We start from the raw sequence: 15,600 nt of genomic DNA, 5'->3' as shown, positions 1-15,600 counted from the left end.
CTCCTCCTCTGTGAGTGTAGTTAACCTTAGTGCTGGTATTTTCTCTGTAAGCATCAGACCTTTCTCCTCTCAGTTTCTTATGTGACTGTGTCTCTTCTCAGAAATTTTCCATACCTTGTTTGAATATTTAGTTGTTTTCAAGGGGTTGGTTATCTGGCTTTCGGTAATCTCAACAGCATTGAGTCTACTTACCAGTAGTCATCAGACAGGGTTAGAATGGCTTTCGGACAGGGCAGAGGAAGAGGAGGTGGGAGAGGCCCTACTCAGAGACCATCGTTTCAGACTGATAATGATGCATATTCAGAAATTAGTCTTTCAGATGATGAAGGAATTGATGTGCCCGATGAACTAGAAGATATAGCATACGAAGGCAACGAGAACACACTAGTTGGATGGGTATTGACTGGGAAACCTTACCGAAGGCAAGCAATTTTTGAAGCCCTCCCCAGAGCATGGAACCTAGTAAAATCTCTGGAAATCACACAAATGAAGGAAGATCAGTATAAATTTCAATTTGAACATACCCAAGACATGTTCAATGTTATTGAAGAGTCACCTTGGAGTGTAGGAGGCAACGTGCTTATGCTGGAACCCTGGAGAGATGACAAACAGTGGGTATTCACACACATCGATTTCTGGTGCCAATTTCATGATATACCAACTGATTTGCTCAATATGGAATTTGGGTTTCAATTAGCAGCACTGATAGGCGAACCAGGAAGAGGGATGCTCATAAGCGGGACTCAGTGGGGAGAAAGAACATGCTATTTTAGATGCCGTATCACCATTGATCGCAGGAAACCCCTCAAATCCTCAATCCCGGCTAGAAGGCGATCAGGGTCAGTGGATAAAATTCTGGTTAAATGGGAAAGGCTTCCTATGTACTGCTATGGGTGTGGGGTTTTAGGGCATGAAGAAGAGAGGTGCCCTACCCTATTTTCACCTCAACATCAGAGAAGAAATTACAATAGATCTGGCACAAATCTGCGAGCATCTCCACCTGATAAACGGCTGATTGAGAAAGCAGTTTCCATGCACTATGCATTTTCAGAACATTACAGGAGAAGAAATCCGGCTACTACATTGGAAAAAGCTGCTGGCAAAGGAGATGATGAAGGAAACACAATCCCGACCACATCTACCACACCGTCCTTGGTGCCAGTCGGTCAAATCTTCAACTCCATATCGCAGAGCCTGAGTTTGGGACCACAAACGGCCATGGAGAGCATACCAACTGTACTGCCAACCCAAAATGTTGTTCCGACAACCACCCTGCAGCAGATCGTTGAAATCGCCCAACCTCACCTTGCGGGTAACTTCTCCTCTCTCTCCTCTGAAACGGCAGCCAGCTTTTTTAATCCTGAGCTTCAACGTCTTCTCTCATCCTTAATCCCAAACCTAGCATCTGTTTCACTTATTAACCCTAACACATCACAAATAATTCCCAACTTGTCCCAAACGAATTTAAACCCAATACCATCAAGCCCAAGCCCAAGCCCAAGCCCAAATACTTTATGTCACTATTCCCAACCCGTTAGCCCATCCTCACCACACATACAATCTACCCCTTCCAGCCCATCCTCCCCAACCCAAATAATGTTACCAACCCACTTAACCATCTCAAATCTTTCTCACACACCTGAAGACAATACTTACATGCAACAACCGAATCTTCAAGGAAGAAATTTTCAAATGTCCCATAACACAAATCAGCTTTTGACCGGTGCCTCTACACTCCCACCCGAAGCTAGCTTTCAACAGATTATGCAATATCAGCGGGAAAGTGATGCTCAGTTTGAGATGGACATGGCTACTGAAAATGTAAATAAGAAGAAGAGAAAGGGCACTCAGGAAGTAGAAGCTCAGAGTGGTCAGCAGAGAGAGGAGGATGATGAACATTTTTTAAAGCTTACCCCCGTGGTGCGTGGTGGAGACCAGCATCACGGGTCATCATGATCATCATATCTTGGAACTGCAGGGGTCTAGCGAGTCCCCCTTCAGTTCGAGCTCTTACAAATCTCACCAAGAAATGGAAACCAGACATCATGTTCTTGATGGAGACTAAGGTCAATGCGAATGAAATAGAAAAAATGAGGAAAAAAATTGGAATGGAATATAGCATGACAGTGGACCCAATAGGAATGGCTGGGGGGTTGGCATTATTCTGGAATGATGATGTTAAGATGGAAATTCTAGATTCAAATAAAAGAGTAATTGACTGTTGCATTACTTACAAGAAACAACAATCCTTTCTAACACTAGTATATGGGGATCCCAAAAAACATAGAAGAAAAAAAGTGTGGGAAGCATTGACCAAAATGAGTGATGGAAGACAGGGGAATTGGCTTTGTACTGGTGATTTTAATTCCTTTCTTTCTTGGCAGGAAAAAAGTGGAGGTACATGTACAGGAAGTAAGGATGTATGGCAATTTCAAGAAATGGTGAACGGATGTGGCTTCACTGATTTGGGCTCACATGGTGCATCTTATACATGGAGTAATAAGAGAATTGGTGCAGCTAATATTCGAATCAAGTTGGATAGAGCTTTGGGTAATTCTGAATGGCTGTGTAATTTTCCAGAAACTGTCGTATTTGTGGAGACTGCCTTATCTTCTGATCATGCCCCTTTGGTTATTGATTCGTATGGAAGACCTAGAAGAGGTCCTCGACCGTTTCGATTTGAAGCCATGTGGCTGAAGAATCAAAATTGTGAAGGTGTGGTTAAGAAAGCATGGTCAAGAGAGCCGGATACCCCTCCACCTTCATTGTTATTTAAGAAGTTAGAGTGGTGTCAAGAAGATCTTAAAGAATGGAATCGAAATTCTTTTGGAAATATTCATACTCAAATTGAAAAACTCAAAAAGGAGCTTTCTCAATTACAAGGTAATAGAGTACAAGAAGATTCCCAGCTCAAAGAGAATCAAGTGGCTAAGGAATTGGAACAACTAATGGCTTGCGAGGAGACATTATGGAGACAAAAATCCAGGGTTGATTGGCTCCAGGATGGTGAGAAAAACACTTCATTCTTTCATGCAAAGGCAGTGGCAAGAAGAAGACACAACCGAGTCTTTAAAATAAAGAATGAAGATGGGGATTGGTGCTCTAATGAGGAGAATATTTATAGCCTATTTGAAGTATACTACCAAACCCTCTTCACCTCTGAAGGGGTTGAGGATAGGGATCTCACTTGTGTAATTCAGGGCATTCAACCAAAAGTTTCAGAGGAACAAAACTATATGTTACTTGCAGCCCCTACCATTGATGAAGTGAAAATGGCTTTGTATGCCATGGGTCCTCTGAAAAGCCCTGGTGTTGATGGCTTCCCCCCTCTATTTTTTCAAAGATTTTGGGAGCTAACCCATGACGAATTATTTAAATTCGTTTGTGATTTTTTCTCATCAGGTTTTCACCCCGAGGGTACAAATGATACATTGGTATGCTTAATACCAAAGAAGGATGCTCCTGAGCTTGTGGAGGATTTCAGGCCAATAAGCTTATGCTGTGTTGCTGTGAAGGTGGCTACCAAAGTGCTGGCATCCAGACTTAACTCCCTGTTACCTGATCTTGTTCCTTCATCCCAGACAGCCTTCGTGAAAGACCGACTCATATCAGATAATATCTTCATGGCTCATGAAGCTTTCCATTTCATCAGAAAGAAGAAGAAGGGCAAGAAGGCAATGTTGGCTCTCAAACTGGATATGAAAAGAGCATATGATAGAGTTGAATGGAGGTATGTTGAAGCCATTCTTACTCAATTGGGGTTTAATATTAGATTTGTTGATTTAATATTAAATGTGCTATTCTCTGTGAGATACTCTTTTTTAATCAATGGATCGGAGAGATTTTCAATAAATCCGGAACGAGGCCTAAGGCAAGGAGACCCTTTATCGCCAGCACTTTTTGTACTCTGTTCACAAGGATTGACTCAGATGATCACACTTGGAGAAAGTAGAGGTGAAATTAAAGGCATTCGCATCAAAGGAAGAACAGACCCTCTCACACATTTGATGTTTGCAGATGATTGTGTACTTTTCTCTGAAGTCAACCTGAAGAGTGTCCATGCTTTAAAAGAAGGAATCCATACTTACTGCAAAGCTTCTGGCCAGATGATAAATTACAACAAATCCAATGTGTGCTTTAGTCCCAACACAGTGCAAAAAGTGAAGAGGTGGTTCTCAAAAATTTTGAAGGTATCCTATGGAGAAGGGCCAACCAAATATCTAGGGCTTCCAACGGACTTTGGGGTATCTAAAGTGGCATTATTTCACTCCCTTAGTGATAAGGCGGAGAGTAGATTCCAAGGATGGACACATAAGCTCTTGAATCAAACTAGCCGAGAAGTACTTTTAAAGGCTGTAGCTCTTCCATCCTCCAACTATGCAATTTCTCACTTCAAAATCCCAAACTCCATTCATAATAAGGTGAAAGCCCGAGCTGCAAGATTCTTTTGGGGAGGGACTAGGGAAAAAGCAAAAATACATTGGATGTCTTGGAAAAGATTGTGCAAAGAAAAGGCAAAGGGAGGAGTGGGCTTCAGAGATCCATTAATGCAGAACAAAGCTATGTTAAGCAAGGTAGCTTGGAGACTTCTCTCTCAACCCGATGCATGTTGGGCTCAATTCCTTAAGAAGATCTATTTCCCAAATACAACATTCATGGAGGCACGTTTGGGCAATAATCCATCTTGGGCATGGAGAAGTATCATGGAGGGTAGAGAAGTACTCAAAAAAGGACTAATTTGGAAAATAGGAAAGGGAGATCTAATCGATGTTTGGAAAGATCCATGGATTCCTACACTCAAGAAGTTCAAAGTCCTTTCTACAAAGCCAACTGATTGTGGGATTTCAAAAGTGGCAGACTTGATAGATCAACAGTCGAGAGGATGGAACAACACAGAAATCATTAGGTGGTTTTCTCCTGAAGAGGCTAATGCAATTCTAAATATCAAGTTGGCATTGTTCCCTAACGAAGATGCTCTTGTTTGGGGCTGCAGTAGAGATGGAAAGTTCTCCGTGAAAAGTGCATATAAAGTACTTGTACAACACCAAGAGGAGGAGGAAAGGAAGACCCCTTCAACATCAAAAACTCATAGTTGGAATGAGTTGAGTGAAGAGCACTGGAAAGAGATATGGAAGTGTAAAACATGGCCAAAAATCAAAAATTTTCTATGGAGGGCGTGTAATGAATGTCTTGCAACTACATCCAACCTAATCTCCAAGAAGATTGGGGTAGATGCATTATGTGGAGAATGTGGCTTGGATGAAGAAACAACTTCCCATGTACTACTACATTGCCAGTTTGCGAAGAGTGTATGGTTTGGTTCTCCTCTCTCATGGAGAATTTCGGATGATAAATGTAGATCTCTTCAAGAATGGCTATCTATATGGAAGGAATTTAGCAAGTTAAACAAGCATGATGAAGAAATTATGAAGAGTCTTAGTTCCTTTGTAGTGTGGTGGTTATGGAAAGCTAGAAATGATCGGATCATGGGCAACAAGAACTGGAAACCCCAGGAAGTGGTGGAGAAGGCAGACTACTCCATGCAAGAGTTCTGGAACAATCAAAAAACAGCCAAACCCACATCAGAAAGGGGGTTGGGCAACGAAGAAAATGGTCGGTTGACTTGGGAACCTCCTCCAAGAGGATTTGTGAAAGTGAATGTAGATGCCTCATGGGTTGCAAGAAATAAGAAGGGTGGTGCAGGTATTATTATTCGAGATGCCGAAGGAAAGCTATTGAGTGCTTCATCAGTACCTGGGACCTATAATTCAGCTGAAGAAGGTGAAATACTTGCTTTTAGAGTAGGATTATTGGAGGCACTTGCATGCGGTTACGAGTCAATTTTAATTAAGTCTGACTGTAAACAGATAATCAGGTACCTTGATGGTGAGCTTCAACCCCCGATGGTAGTGGACCCACTGATCCAAGATATCCATTATTTAATGGATAACTTTACACATTGTATCCCTGCCTTTATTCCTAGGAGTTCTAATGTGATTGCAGATCTCTTAGCCAGGAAGGCCCTTTCGGTTTCGGGCCCGAAAGATTGGCCATCTTCCACTGTGTGGTTGGTGGAATTATGTTCCTCCCCACCCCTTGCCCGCGTTGAATAAGATTGTTGATTACCAAAAAAAAAAAAAAAAAAAAAAAAAAAAAAAAAAAAATAATTACTTCATTTCATATATAAATAATTAATTTTTTATTTATTAAATAAATTATCTTTTTACCTTTTTTTTTTTTTTGTTGGGGGGGGGGTGTGGGAGTAATGGTAAAAGAAAGGGGGGGGGGGGGGGGGGGTGTGGGGGGGGGGGGGGAGGGTGGGGGGGGGTGTGTGAGGGGGGGGGGGGAGGGAGGGGGAAGCCACACTTGTTGGAGTGAAACATGGAATAAATCAAGCAAAGATAAGGAAAATACAACTAGAGGAAATATGGTCCAATGAACAAGAAGTGATAGATCTACTCTCATCACGGAGTGATAGATCTACTCTCATCACGGAATCACAACAAATGGTCAATAATACATGTTCCGAATTTGGTGGATATTATATGTAATAATAAACATACCAAACCCAAGGCTCCAGGAAGTCCGACACTCCAGCAATGGTTTAATCATTTTGCATTTACAGCATCAGTAGACTATCTACAAACATTTGTTGTATTAGATTTTAACAAACTATGTCTTTGCTACAATAATTAATAGAATCTTTCTTTAGCAAAAAAAAAAAAAAAAAACAATAAGAAATTAAGCACCTATCTCTTAAAAGCAATTTACCACATGAAAAAGATAATGGAAGTTATCTCAAGGGATTGGCATAGTCAACAAAGACTAGCCTCCCAATTAAAGGTGAAGAGTTCAAATCTCCTTTGAGTGAGAAATCCCCAATATATAAATCATCCCCCTCTCCAGTGTAGTAGTTCCGAAAAATAGAAAAGGAAAATTTCCTAGATGGTCAGATTTTAAAAAAGATTTATTCAATAAGATATTTTTAAATTTTTTTTTACTTAAATGAATCCTATTTTTGAAAATAATTACCAAATCCCAAATTGTGAAATAGTTTTTTCCGTCAAACTAATATCCTACCATAAACTACCCAAAATTATCCTCAAATCTTTTAAATAAAAACAACCTCTTTAAAAACTCCATTCAATCTCTTAGTAATTCTAGAGCCAATAACATCTTGTGTTGTGTAGCTCTTAATCTTCGTATCATTCTTTAATTAATTTGAATAATTCATGGAAGGATATTAGTTGGGCTAGAAAATGTATCACAAAATTTGAAGTTTGATAATTATTTTTAAAAATAAAATCTATTTTAGTAAAAAAAATTAAAAATATCTAAATTTTTTTTCTTAAATCTGATCATGTGGGAAAATTTCCCAAAAATAAAAACAACAAAGAAATCTCACCGACGGAACTCATATTGAAAAGGACCTTGAGATCCAAACAGTTCTCTACTCGGGTTTGCTCTTTGGACATCAGAATCAGGGAAATTCTAGACAAACTCGAGGGCTCGTTGAGAATTCCTGGGCAACAGGGGCCCAAAGAGGGAACTTTTCCTTGTCTTTCAGAATAACTTCTGACATTCAATCCGTTGATATGAAATTCATTTCGTCAGTGAATTCCCTTTGACAGATTTGTCTAAACGGGAAGTCTACATTGACATTGTTGGAGCTTAAAATTGAATGGAAAACAAATTTCATTGAAACTGAGAAACCTTAAAGGGTAAGTTAACTGCACTACTGCATCACAGTGACCTGAAGACCTGATACATGGTTTTTACAGGGATTTCTCTTGTACAACAATGAATTCCAAAGATACAAAGAACTTGAAATAATAAATATTCTGAAACATGGTTATCTTCCTGATCCTTGCCTCTGCCCTTGAACAAGCAATTACTCGGTCAACTTGATACAGATATACAGCATCATTAATGTAGTGAATTATGTCTCACTATACCTTGATTGGCAAGATGTCTCCCTTCTGTTGGATGCAAAAGTTTCAACAAATTGTTAAAAGCAATGTCATGCTGCCAAGGGGACTAAGCAGCATTTAGCAGAAAAGCAGAGAAAGAGCTTGCTGATCCAACCTAAAAAGGATTAGTTTTTGCCAACCACAGAAACTCAAACCAATCTGGCAATGGAGAGGATGACGATAAAAAGGGCCAGCAAGTTCCATGTTCCTCCAATAACAAATTTCTCTTCATTGGAGCTGCTAACAGCAAGTTCCATGTTCCATTCAACAACAAACTTCTCCTCACTGGAGCTCCCAGCTGCCACTGAACAGACCAATACCAAAGTTTACCTCGGTGAGCTTGTAGAAATGACCCCAAGTTGGATGGAAGGATGCCCAGGAAGCTTCATCAGTTCAAGGCTACCTTGTAAAAGGGCTGCCCTCTGTGGATTGAAAAGAAGAAGCTCTTGCATGTCTTCTGGAAGCACATTGAACACTGCCTGCAGATCTCCTTTCAGTTTCTGGCAAGCTGCTGCAGAGTCTGGACTGCCCCTGCCAGACTGTTGTGGCAAGAAAAAAAGAATTGAACTAAGTTGACTTGAAGCTACATTTATGAGACAAATAAGTACAATTTTTTGTAACAATCAGCAAATCAGATAAAGCTAATATCTGCCTAGTCCATTCCTCAATCAGTTTCAATTAATACGCTCTGGTGCTACAAGAAATTAAGAATTGATTCCCACTTTCTTCCACTTGAGATTGGCAAGAATATATTAGAAAAAAGAGATGTAAAGTTCGCAAATTAACATGTAGGCATATACCCAGACACATGAAAGTATCCAGAAAAAGAAAAAAAAAATCAGCTTCCCTATAACAGGTAGTAATTTTCTCGAGTCACCAGTTTTGACAACAGAATCAAGGAACCCAATTAGACACCACTGACCCAGCCACTAATGATGAGTCAAATCCCCCCCCCCCTTCTCTTTGTAATTCCTATGTCGATAGCCTTTGAAAACCAAGCAGTAGAGCAGAAAACTGTGCTTCAAAATCTGTAGAAACTCCCAAGTAATGGCTCAAATGCACCCATGGGAAGATACCCGTTGTTTCTAAAAATAAGAATTACTCTAGCCCATCTGAGTTTCACAAGAGAGCTCTCACCAGCATTCAACTTGACTCCCTCTCATAAGTTCGCAATATAGCCTCCAAAATTTTAGGAGCTTGAGGCAGGGGCCAAACAAAGCCCCAAACTCTTGACCATAAGTCATACACAGCTTTACGCTGAACATTTCATCAATGGCACCACTTCTAAGACCTCTGTTGTGATTAAGAGTAAACATCCGGGGAGAGGTCTCAGATTTCCCTTCAATAGGCACACAAATTCCTTCCAAACCATATGTGAAAAGGGATAAAGTCCCAAACTGCTTTCCAGAAGTCTTTCAGCTTTAAAGCCCTCCAAAGATATTGCCACCATTGATAAAATCATGAGATCTCCAAGCAACCCAAAGCGGCCAGCAAAACCTCCTCCAAAGAAACTAAAAATGGGTATCATTTTACAACAAACTCAACATAGGTCACCTCCAGAAACAAGGGGCACTATGCGTTTGTGAGGTGTGAGTGAGGGAGGGGTATCAGTGTGTTTCTGTTGGGTTTGGGGAAGGTGACTTGAAGGAGAGTACTGTCCTCTCATAGCTAGGCTAGAGTGCTTGGTTAATGTTCTGCTTCTGTTGTGTCTTGAACTGCGTGGATTTCTCCATCTACTCTTAAGACTTACTGTGTGAGAATTCAAGAGGTGATTTTACTGCTAAATCTGGGTTCCTAACAGTCTGCTAACATTATTACCCATAATCCAGTTCCAGTCTACCAATATATAATCAAGAATGTTGACGTTAGCCATCATTTAACAGAGAGAGATTGGAACTAGGACTGATTTGCACCACCCATTTCAATTTTGGAGACCAGTTGGCTCATGCAAGGGTTTTAAGTAGTAATGCTTTTGTCTTCTTGGATGCAAATTGGGCATGTGTGATATCCATAAACCAACTTTAATGGGAGTGTTCTGGGGTATGACGGTAAAACGGTCATCAGGAATTATGTAACATTGTCTTAGGGACTTTACTGTCTTTATACCTATCAAATTATTATTATTAGTGTCAGTATTATGATTGACAGAATCACCATTCCCAAAAGCATCAGCCAGAATAATAAACAAGACCAGGTCAACAAATTAGAAAATAAGATGACAACAGGATTTAGTGTAGAAACCAAACCTCCAGCTGGTTGCAACCAAACTTAGGTCGCATGGGACAAGACACAAGGATACCCTCTGGTTCTACAGCAGCAGATGGTTTCACAGTTACAGCACAATGAAAATAGACGAAGAAACAGCATACATTGATGGGCTATCTCAGCCCAAGGTCGCTCACCTACAGCCAATTCAGCTTTTTTGAACATGGAATTTTTTTTTTGTGGGGGGTTGAATATGTTGAACATGGATTACTCAAAAGTGATGGCAACATGGCCTGCAAATTTGATTTCTCCCAAAATTTTATCTTCCATGTCAATGAAAGGGCCTATTTATGGATTGGCTAAAGCTTTACAAGAAATAGAACCATCATAAACTGAAATTGGAAGTTGAAACTATTTAGTAACTTTGACAATAAATTATTATCGAAATAGGAACTACTAGGCCCTATAATTCAGCCACATGCATGAATAATACTAAGATAATGGTAGAAACTAAATAAAATCTAATGATCTTTGATCTCCCAAAGCTACAAATGATGTAGATGCCAAACTGTTTGGTAAGAAATATAACAAAAGAATTAAGAAGAATAGGGCTGGTTAACTTCTGAACCAACCCCTTGGACCAGTAAGGCCAATTGGTTGCATAGGCAGGCTTCTCAAAGAGCCAAAACACAGTTCATGTGAAGAGTAACGTGAACAACATCCCAGCCTTGCTTTGGATTTTAATGAGCAGATTATGGAAGATTTGATTGGGGGGGGCCCAACCATGTACAGCTGTTGAGGACTGACGACTATAGTAAATTTTCTTTCGTTTCCATTTTAGTTGTTTCTTGAGTTCTAAAAGTTAGTTTCTACTTTAGTATTCATGAATGTGGTTGATTTACAAAGCCTATATTCTAATAATCTAATTTAGTAAGTCTTTATTTTTTTCTGGGTTGCTGAGAATATTAGCTAGAGCAGCAAAAAATTCTCAGCCCATTGTTTCTATATTCTATAAATATATAATAGGCTGTTCTCAGCCTACAGATTTTTAAGAACTTATTAATGAAGCTTTGCATTGAATTTAAAGTTTTTTCCAGGGCGCCCACTTAACTACGCCTATAATTCTTCACTGCCCACTTAAGTGGGCAAAATTCCATGGCGCCCATCTTTAGGTTTTTGCATCATTCCAAGTTATCCACTGTTAGTGGTCAAAGTTTTGACCATTACCTTTGTTGGTCAAGTGACTAATATACCTCTAAACAACCAAAATGACTTAAATACCCTCTCACTCAATTAAGTGACCCAACCCCCTAAGTGTTCTCCCTTCACCCATCTTCTTCCCATATCTAGCCAGAAACCCCATCACCGCCCCTCCCCTACCGGTGACCATTGCACCTCCCCTGCCATTGTCGGAAACCAAACTAGATTTGAGAAACCATACCAGCTTCTTCCCCTGTTTCTACTAGGAATCACACTCTCTAGAGCCCTTCAAAAAAAAAAAAAAAAAAAAAAGAGAGAGGAAGAAATGATTTTCCATTTTTGGCAAAATATGGGGATCATTACTTGCCCAAATTGTCAAACCACACTCTGCAAAAAAAACACTAACATTCCCCTCCACAATCTTCTTGACATCCTCATGAGAAAAACCAACCCCTTTTCCATTTTGTTGCAGCTTTGAAGAAGATGGGGTCATCCTGTTCCCATCATCCTGAACCCACAAGTCACAACCTATCCTAGCTCCATCATTCTCCTTCTCAACCACAGATGTCACCCCTTGCAGATACTCATTGAAAGAACCAACAAAAAGTACCCATTTAACATTAAGATCACAATCAAAGTCAATAGAGCAAAAGCAAAGAACCAAGCGTAGAAATCTAACCAATTGTATAATTCTTCCTATGATCATGGTTGTCCATCTCTTAATTCAAGGTGACCCAAGTCAAAGAACTCCATATTCAAGAAAGTTGAGGCAAAAAGAATCATAACAAGTCTTGGAAGTACATGAGAGATAAATGGAGTTTTCATGTGTTTGTGTCTAGGGTTTTCGTGTCTGTATAATTGAACAAGAAAACCCTAAAAATAGATCAAACACCGGAAATTCTTCCTCTTCTAAAATTCCCCTTAAATTTGTTTCTTCGCATACTAACCTGGATCAGCTCCAGTATCCAGCAGATGAACAGATCGATGGCAGACCGAAAACAAACAAGATTTCCAACATCCTCCTAGTGTGCTTTGCTAGATCAAAATCAAAATTGAGGCATGATTGAAGGAAGAAACAAAAAAGGCCTGCTGATACAGGTTGGATTTGTCATGGGATTTGAGATTATCTCAGGCAGAGGGAGGGGGCGGTGGTGGGGTTTCTAGCGATATAGGAAGCCAATGGGTAGTGGTTGGGTCACTTAATTGAATAAAAGGGGGCATTTTAGTCATTTAACTCATGTAGGGGTATTTTAGTCACTTGAACAATAAAGGTAACGGTCAAAGCTTTGACCGTTAACAATGGGTAACTTAGAATTATGCAAAAACCAAAAGGTGGGCGCCATGGAATTGTGCTCACTTAAGTGGGCAGTCAAGAATTATCGGCCCACTACTGCCCACTAAAGTGGGCACGCGGAAAAAAACTCTTGAATTTATTTTCTTGTGTCTAGGTTTGAGTGATAAGAAGGGTGAGGACCTTGCTGTCGAGAGCTAAGGACCTAGGGTTGAGGAACCTAGCTGAGAGAGCTGAACCAGCTTCATTCTTTTCTCGTCTTCTCATGTTTAAGCCTGTTTTGAAATTGCTTCTGTATTGAACTACTGTGTTCTTGATTCAAATCCTGATCTACTTTCTACAAACTGGTTTGGCTATACCCCATATACTTCCATTTCTGTTTCAGTTCTGGCTTTTCTGATTTGCAAGTTTAATTGGGGCTAAGTCCTCCTTGATCTTAAGCCTAACATTATTTGGTATCAGAGCTATGGTGAAATAAGGTAGTTCTAACAACCTAATCATGCTCCAATTCTATCAATGTTCAATTTCAAGCTCTACTAAGGCTGATGGACAGAGTTGACAACATGGAGAGAGAGATGCATGAAATCAACGAGAGTACAAGGCAAAATACTACAAGTAGACTTCCACCTCATCAACAACTTTGGCTACCGGGTCCTCAAAGGTCCAAATCCAACATGAAGAATATAATGATAACTTTGGTGGGGAGCGACAAGATGACAAACACAAAATTAAGATGGAATTTAAGGATTATAACCGGAAATCTGATCCCATTCTTTTCTATAACTGCCTGCACCTTTGCTGACTATCTCCATTCATTCTCCTTGACAGAGGAACGAAAACTAAAGCTCATTCATGTTAGCTTTACTGGACCAGCAAGGGAGTGCTGGAGAAATTATGAATCAATGTTGCGTCACCTACATGAAGAACCAACCTCATGAAAACAAATGAAAGACACTCCCTCTTAAGGTGAAATTCCTTGCTTCTGCCTTCAGTAGGAGGCTAAAAGATCAGCTTAATACCATTCAGCAAGGCACTTTTCCCATTGAATAGTACATGGACAAATTTGAAAACCTAATTGCAGATATTGCGGTAGATGAAGATGATGACCAGCTCCTCTCAAGCTTCAAGTTGGGGCTGAAAGTGAAGATTCATGACAAGATGGGAGTAGCACCCATTATCAACCTCAATGATTGCTTTGAAAAGGCCCTTGAAGCTGAAGACATTGAAGAGAGCCCCTCAATGTTACAACTCCCAAGTTGTTGAAGGTAAGAAGCCCTACAGACCTTTTAAATCAAATGGACAGCCTTCTAAACCTCCTTTTACTGCCCAAGAAAAAGGAAGGACGCCCATGGTTAATAGGGATAAGATATCGATCTGCTGCTTTGATTGTGATGGCATTGGACATGTCGTTAAGTATTGTCCCAAAGGAAACAAAACTAACATCGGCATTGCAGCCTTGGAAGACAAGCCCGAAGTGTTGCTTCGTGAACCATAGCTTGGTGATGATTAGGGTATTGACATTACTCAAGAATGAGAAGAAGCGGACGACACATGGTATAAGATACTTATGAGGTCACGGTGGTGACCAAAATCTTATTGACTCAACAAAAAGGTGAAGATTAGAGGTGACAGTATATTTTTTTCACACGCTCATGGGAAGCATGGTTATCAAAGCAGCCGCCTAGGCGGCAAAGCGGTTTTTGAACCGCTTAACTAACTGGCTGATTTCTTGCCGGTTTTTTGCTTAGGCACTACCGTTTTGCCACCTTTTGCGCCATATTGCCGCCTAGATACTAAAGCAGTCGCTTTTTTTACATTTTTTAATTTGTAGATATTATAATTATTATTATTATTTTAATCATAATTTATTCTACAATGCCATATATAAATTTAAATATGTGAGCCATTTCGGAATCGAAGCCCAATTTGCAAATGAACTCCAAGGCCCAAAGTGCCTGTCGGCAACAGAATGTGAAGCATGAGCCATATTCAACATTAATAATCAATGAATCATTAAATAAACAATGACTTGGAAATCGGAATAATGAGATCTATTAATTTATCATGTCGGCATTGTTTGGTTAAAAAAAGGGGAAAATGGATACATCAATTCTGATTCCAATTCAAATATTATTCATGTATATTTAACAAAAAAGTCATGTTAAAAATAATTTGTGAAATAATTTCACTAAACTATATATGAATAATATTGTTATTCATAATTGTGATTCTTAATTGTTTTTTATTTTTATTTTTATGAAGTGATTGTTGAATGTTTGTTTAGTACTTTAGTTTATTATAAAAAGTATTTGTATTAAAAAGTAGTTTAAAAGTAGTTATATTAAAAATATTGACTAAACCGCTTTGGTCGCTTTATTGCCGCCTAAGCGCCACTTAGCCGCCTAATCGCCAAGACGGATCCCCAATCGCTTTGCCGCTTTAATAACCATGATGGGAAGTGGACCAGCCGCAGCCCAAATGATTGTTGATGGTTGCAGTTACGTCAATGACATGTCACAAGATTTTGTGGTGGATGGACAACTCAAGATCGAACCTCACCCACAACCTTACAAACTGTCTCTGTTAAATAATGAAACTTCAGAGGTTAAGAACCATTATTCTGCCCCTTGAAAATCTCAGACTGGGGAGAATGTTTGATGTGATGTTATCCCCACAGTGCTTAGTGATGTGTTGCTTGGACGCCCTTGGATGTAATGACAACAATGTCATTGTAGGCAAGGTTTTAAATTTTGCCAAGATTTTGGTGTTCCCAGTAGGACGAAATGAAATGATGGCTGAAACTAAAAAGTTTGAAATTTCAGAAATTTCCAAAATTTCTTCACGGCAGTCCTTACTCCTTCCCCTTATGACACCTTCTTTAAGATGAATGGGCTGTTTTATAGATGATACTACCTACAGAAGGGCAGTGTCTAA

General features: G+C 39.7%; 2 protein-coding genes across 2 annotated transcripts in view; one reads left to right on the top strand and one right to left on the bottom strand.

Annotated features, from left to right (window-relative positions):
• Positions 1 to 1,764: 1,764 nt before the first annotated feature.
• On the top strand, positions 1,765 to 6,113 carry LOC149012419 (uncharacterized). Its single transcript, XM_089157602.1, has 2 exons — positions 1,765 to 1,920; positions 2,385 to 6,113. The coding sequence occupies exons 1-2, from the start codon at positions 1,765 to 1,767 to the stop codon at positions 6,111 to 6,113; spliced, it is 3,885 nt and encodes a 1,294-aa protein (XP_089013728.1).
• Positions 6,114 to 7,663: 1,550 nt separating this feature from the next.
• Positions 7,664 to 15,600, bottom strand: part of LOC149012418 (polarity axis stabilization protein) — a 30,903-nt gene continuing 22,966 nt past the window's right edge. Inside the window, exon 3 of the mRNA XM_089157911.1 lies at positions 7,664 to 8,509. Within this exon, the coding sequence (XP_089014037.1) occupies positions 8,297 to 8,509 (213 nt within the window). The 3' untranslated portion in view covers positions 7,664 to 8,296. The remainder of the gene's footprint in view (positions 8,510 to 15,600) is intronic.

This window comes from Hakea prostrata, chromosome 6 (genome assembly GCF_041222555.1).
Source record: "Hakea prostrata isolate BN-2017 chromosome 6, UWA_Hpros_2, whole genome shotgun sequence".
NCBI classification, from domain to species: domain Eukaryota; kingdom Viridiplantae; phylum Streptophyta; class Magnoliopsida; order Proteales; family Proteaceae; genus Hakea; species Hakea prostrata.
The sequence above is the reverse complement of the archived record's forward strand: the minus strand, read 5'-3'. Positions and strand labels throughout refer to the sequence as shown.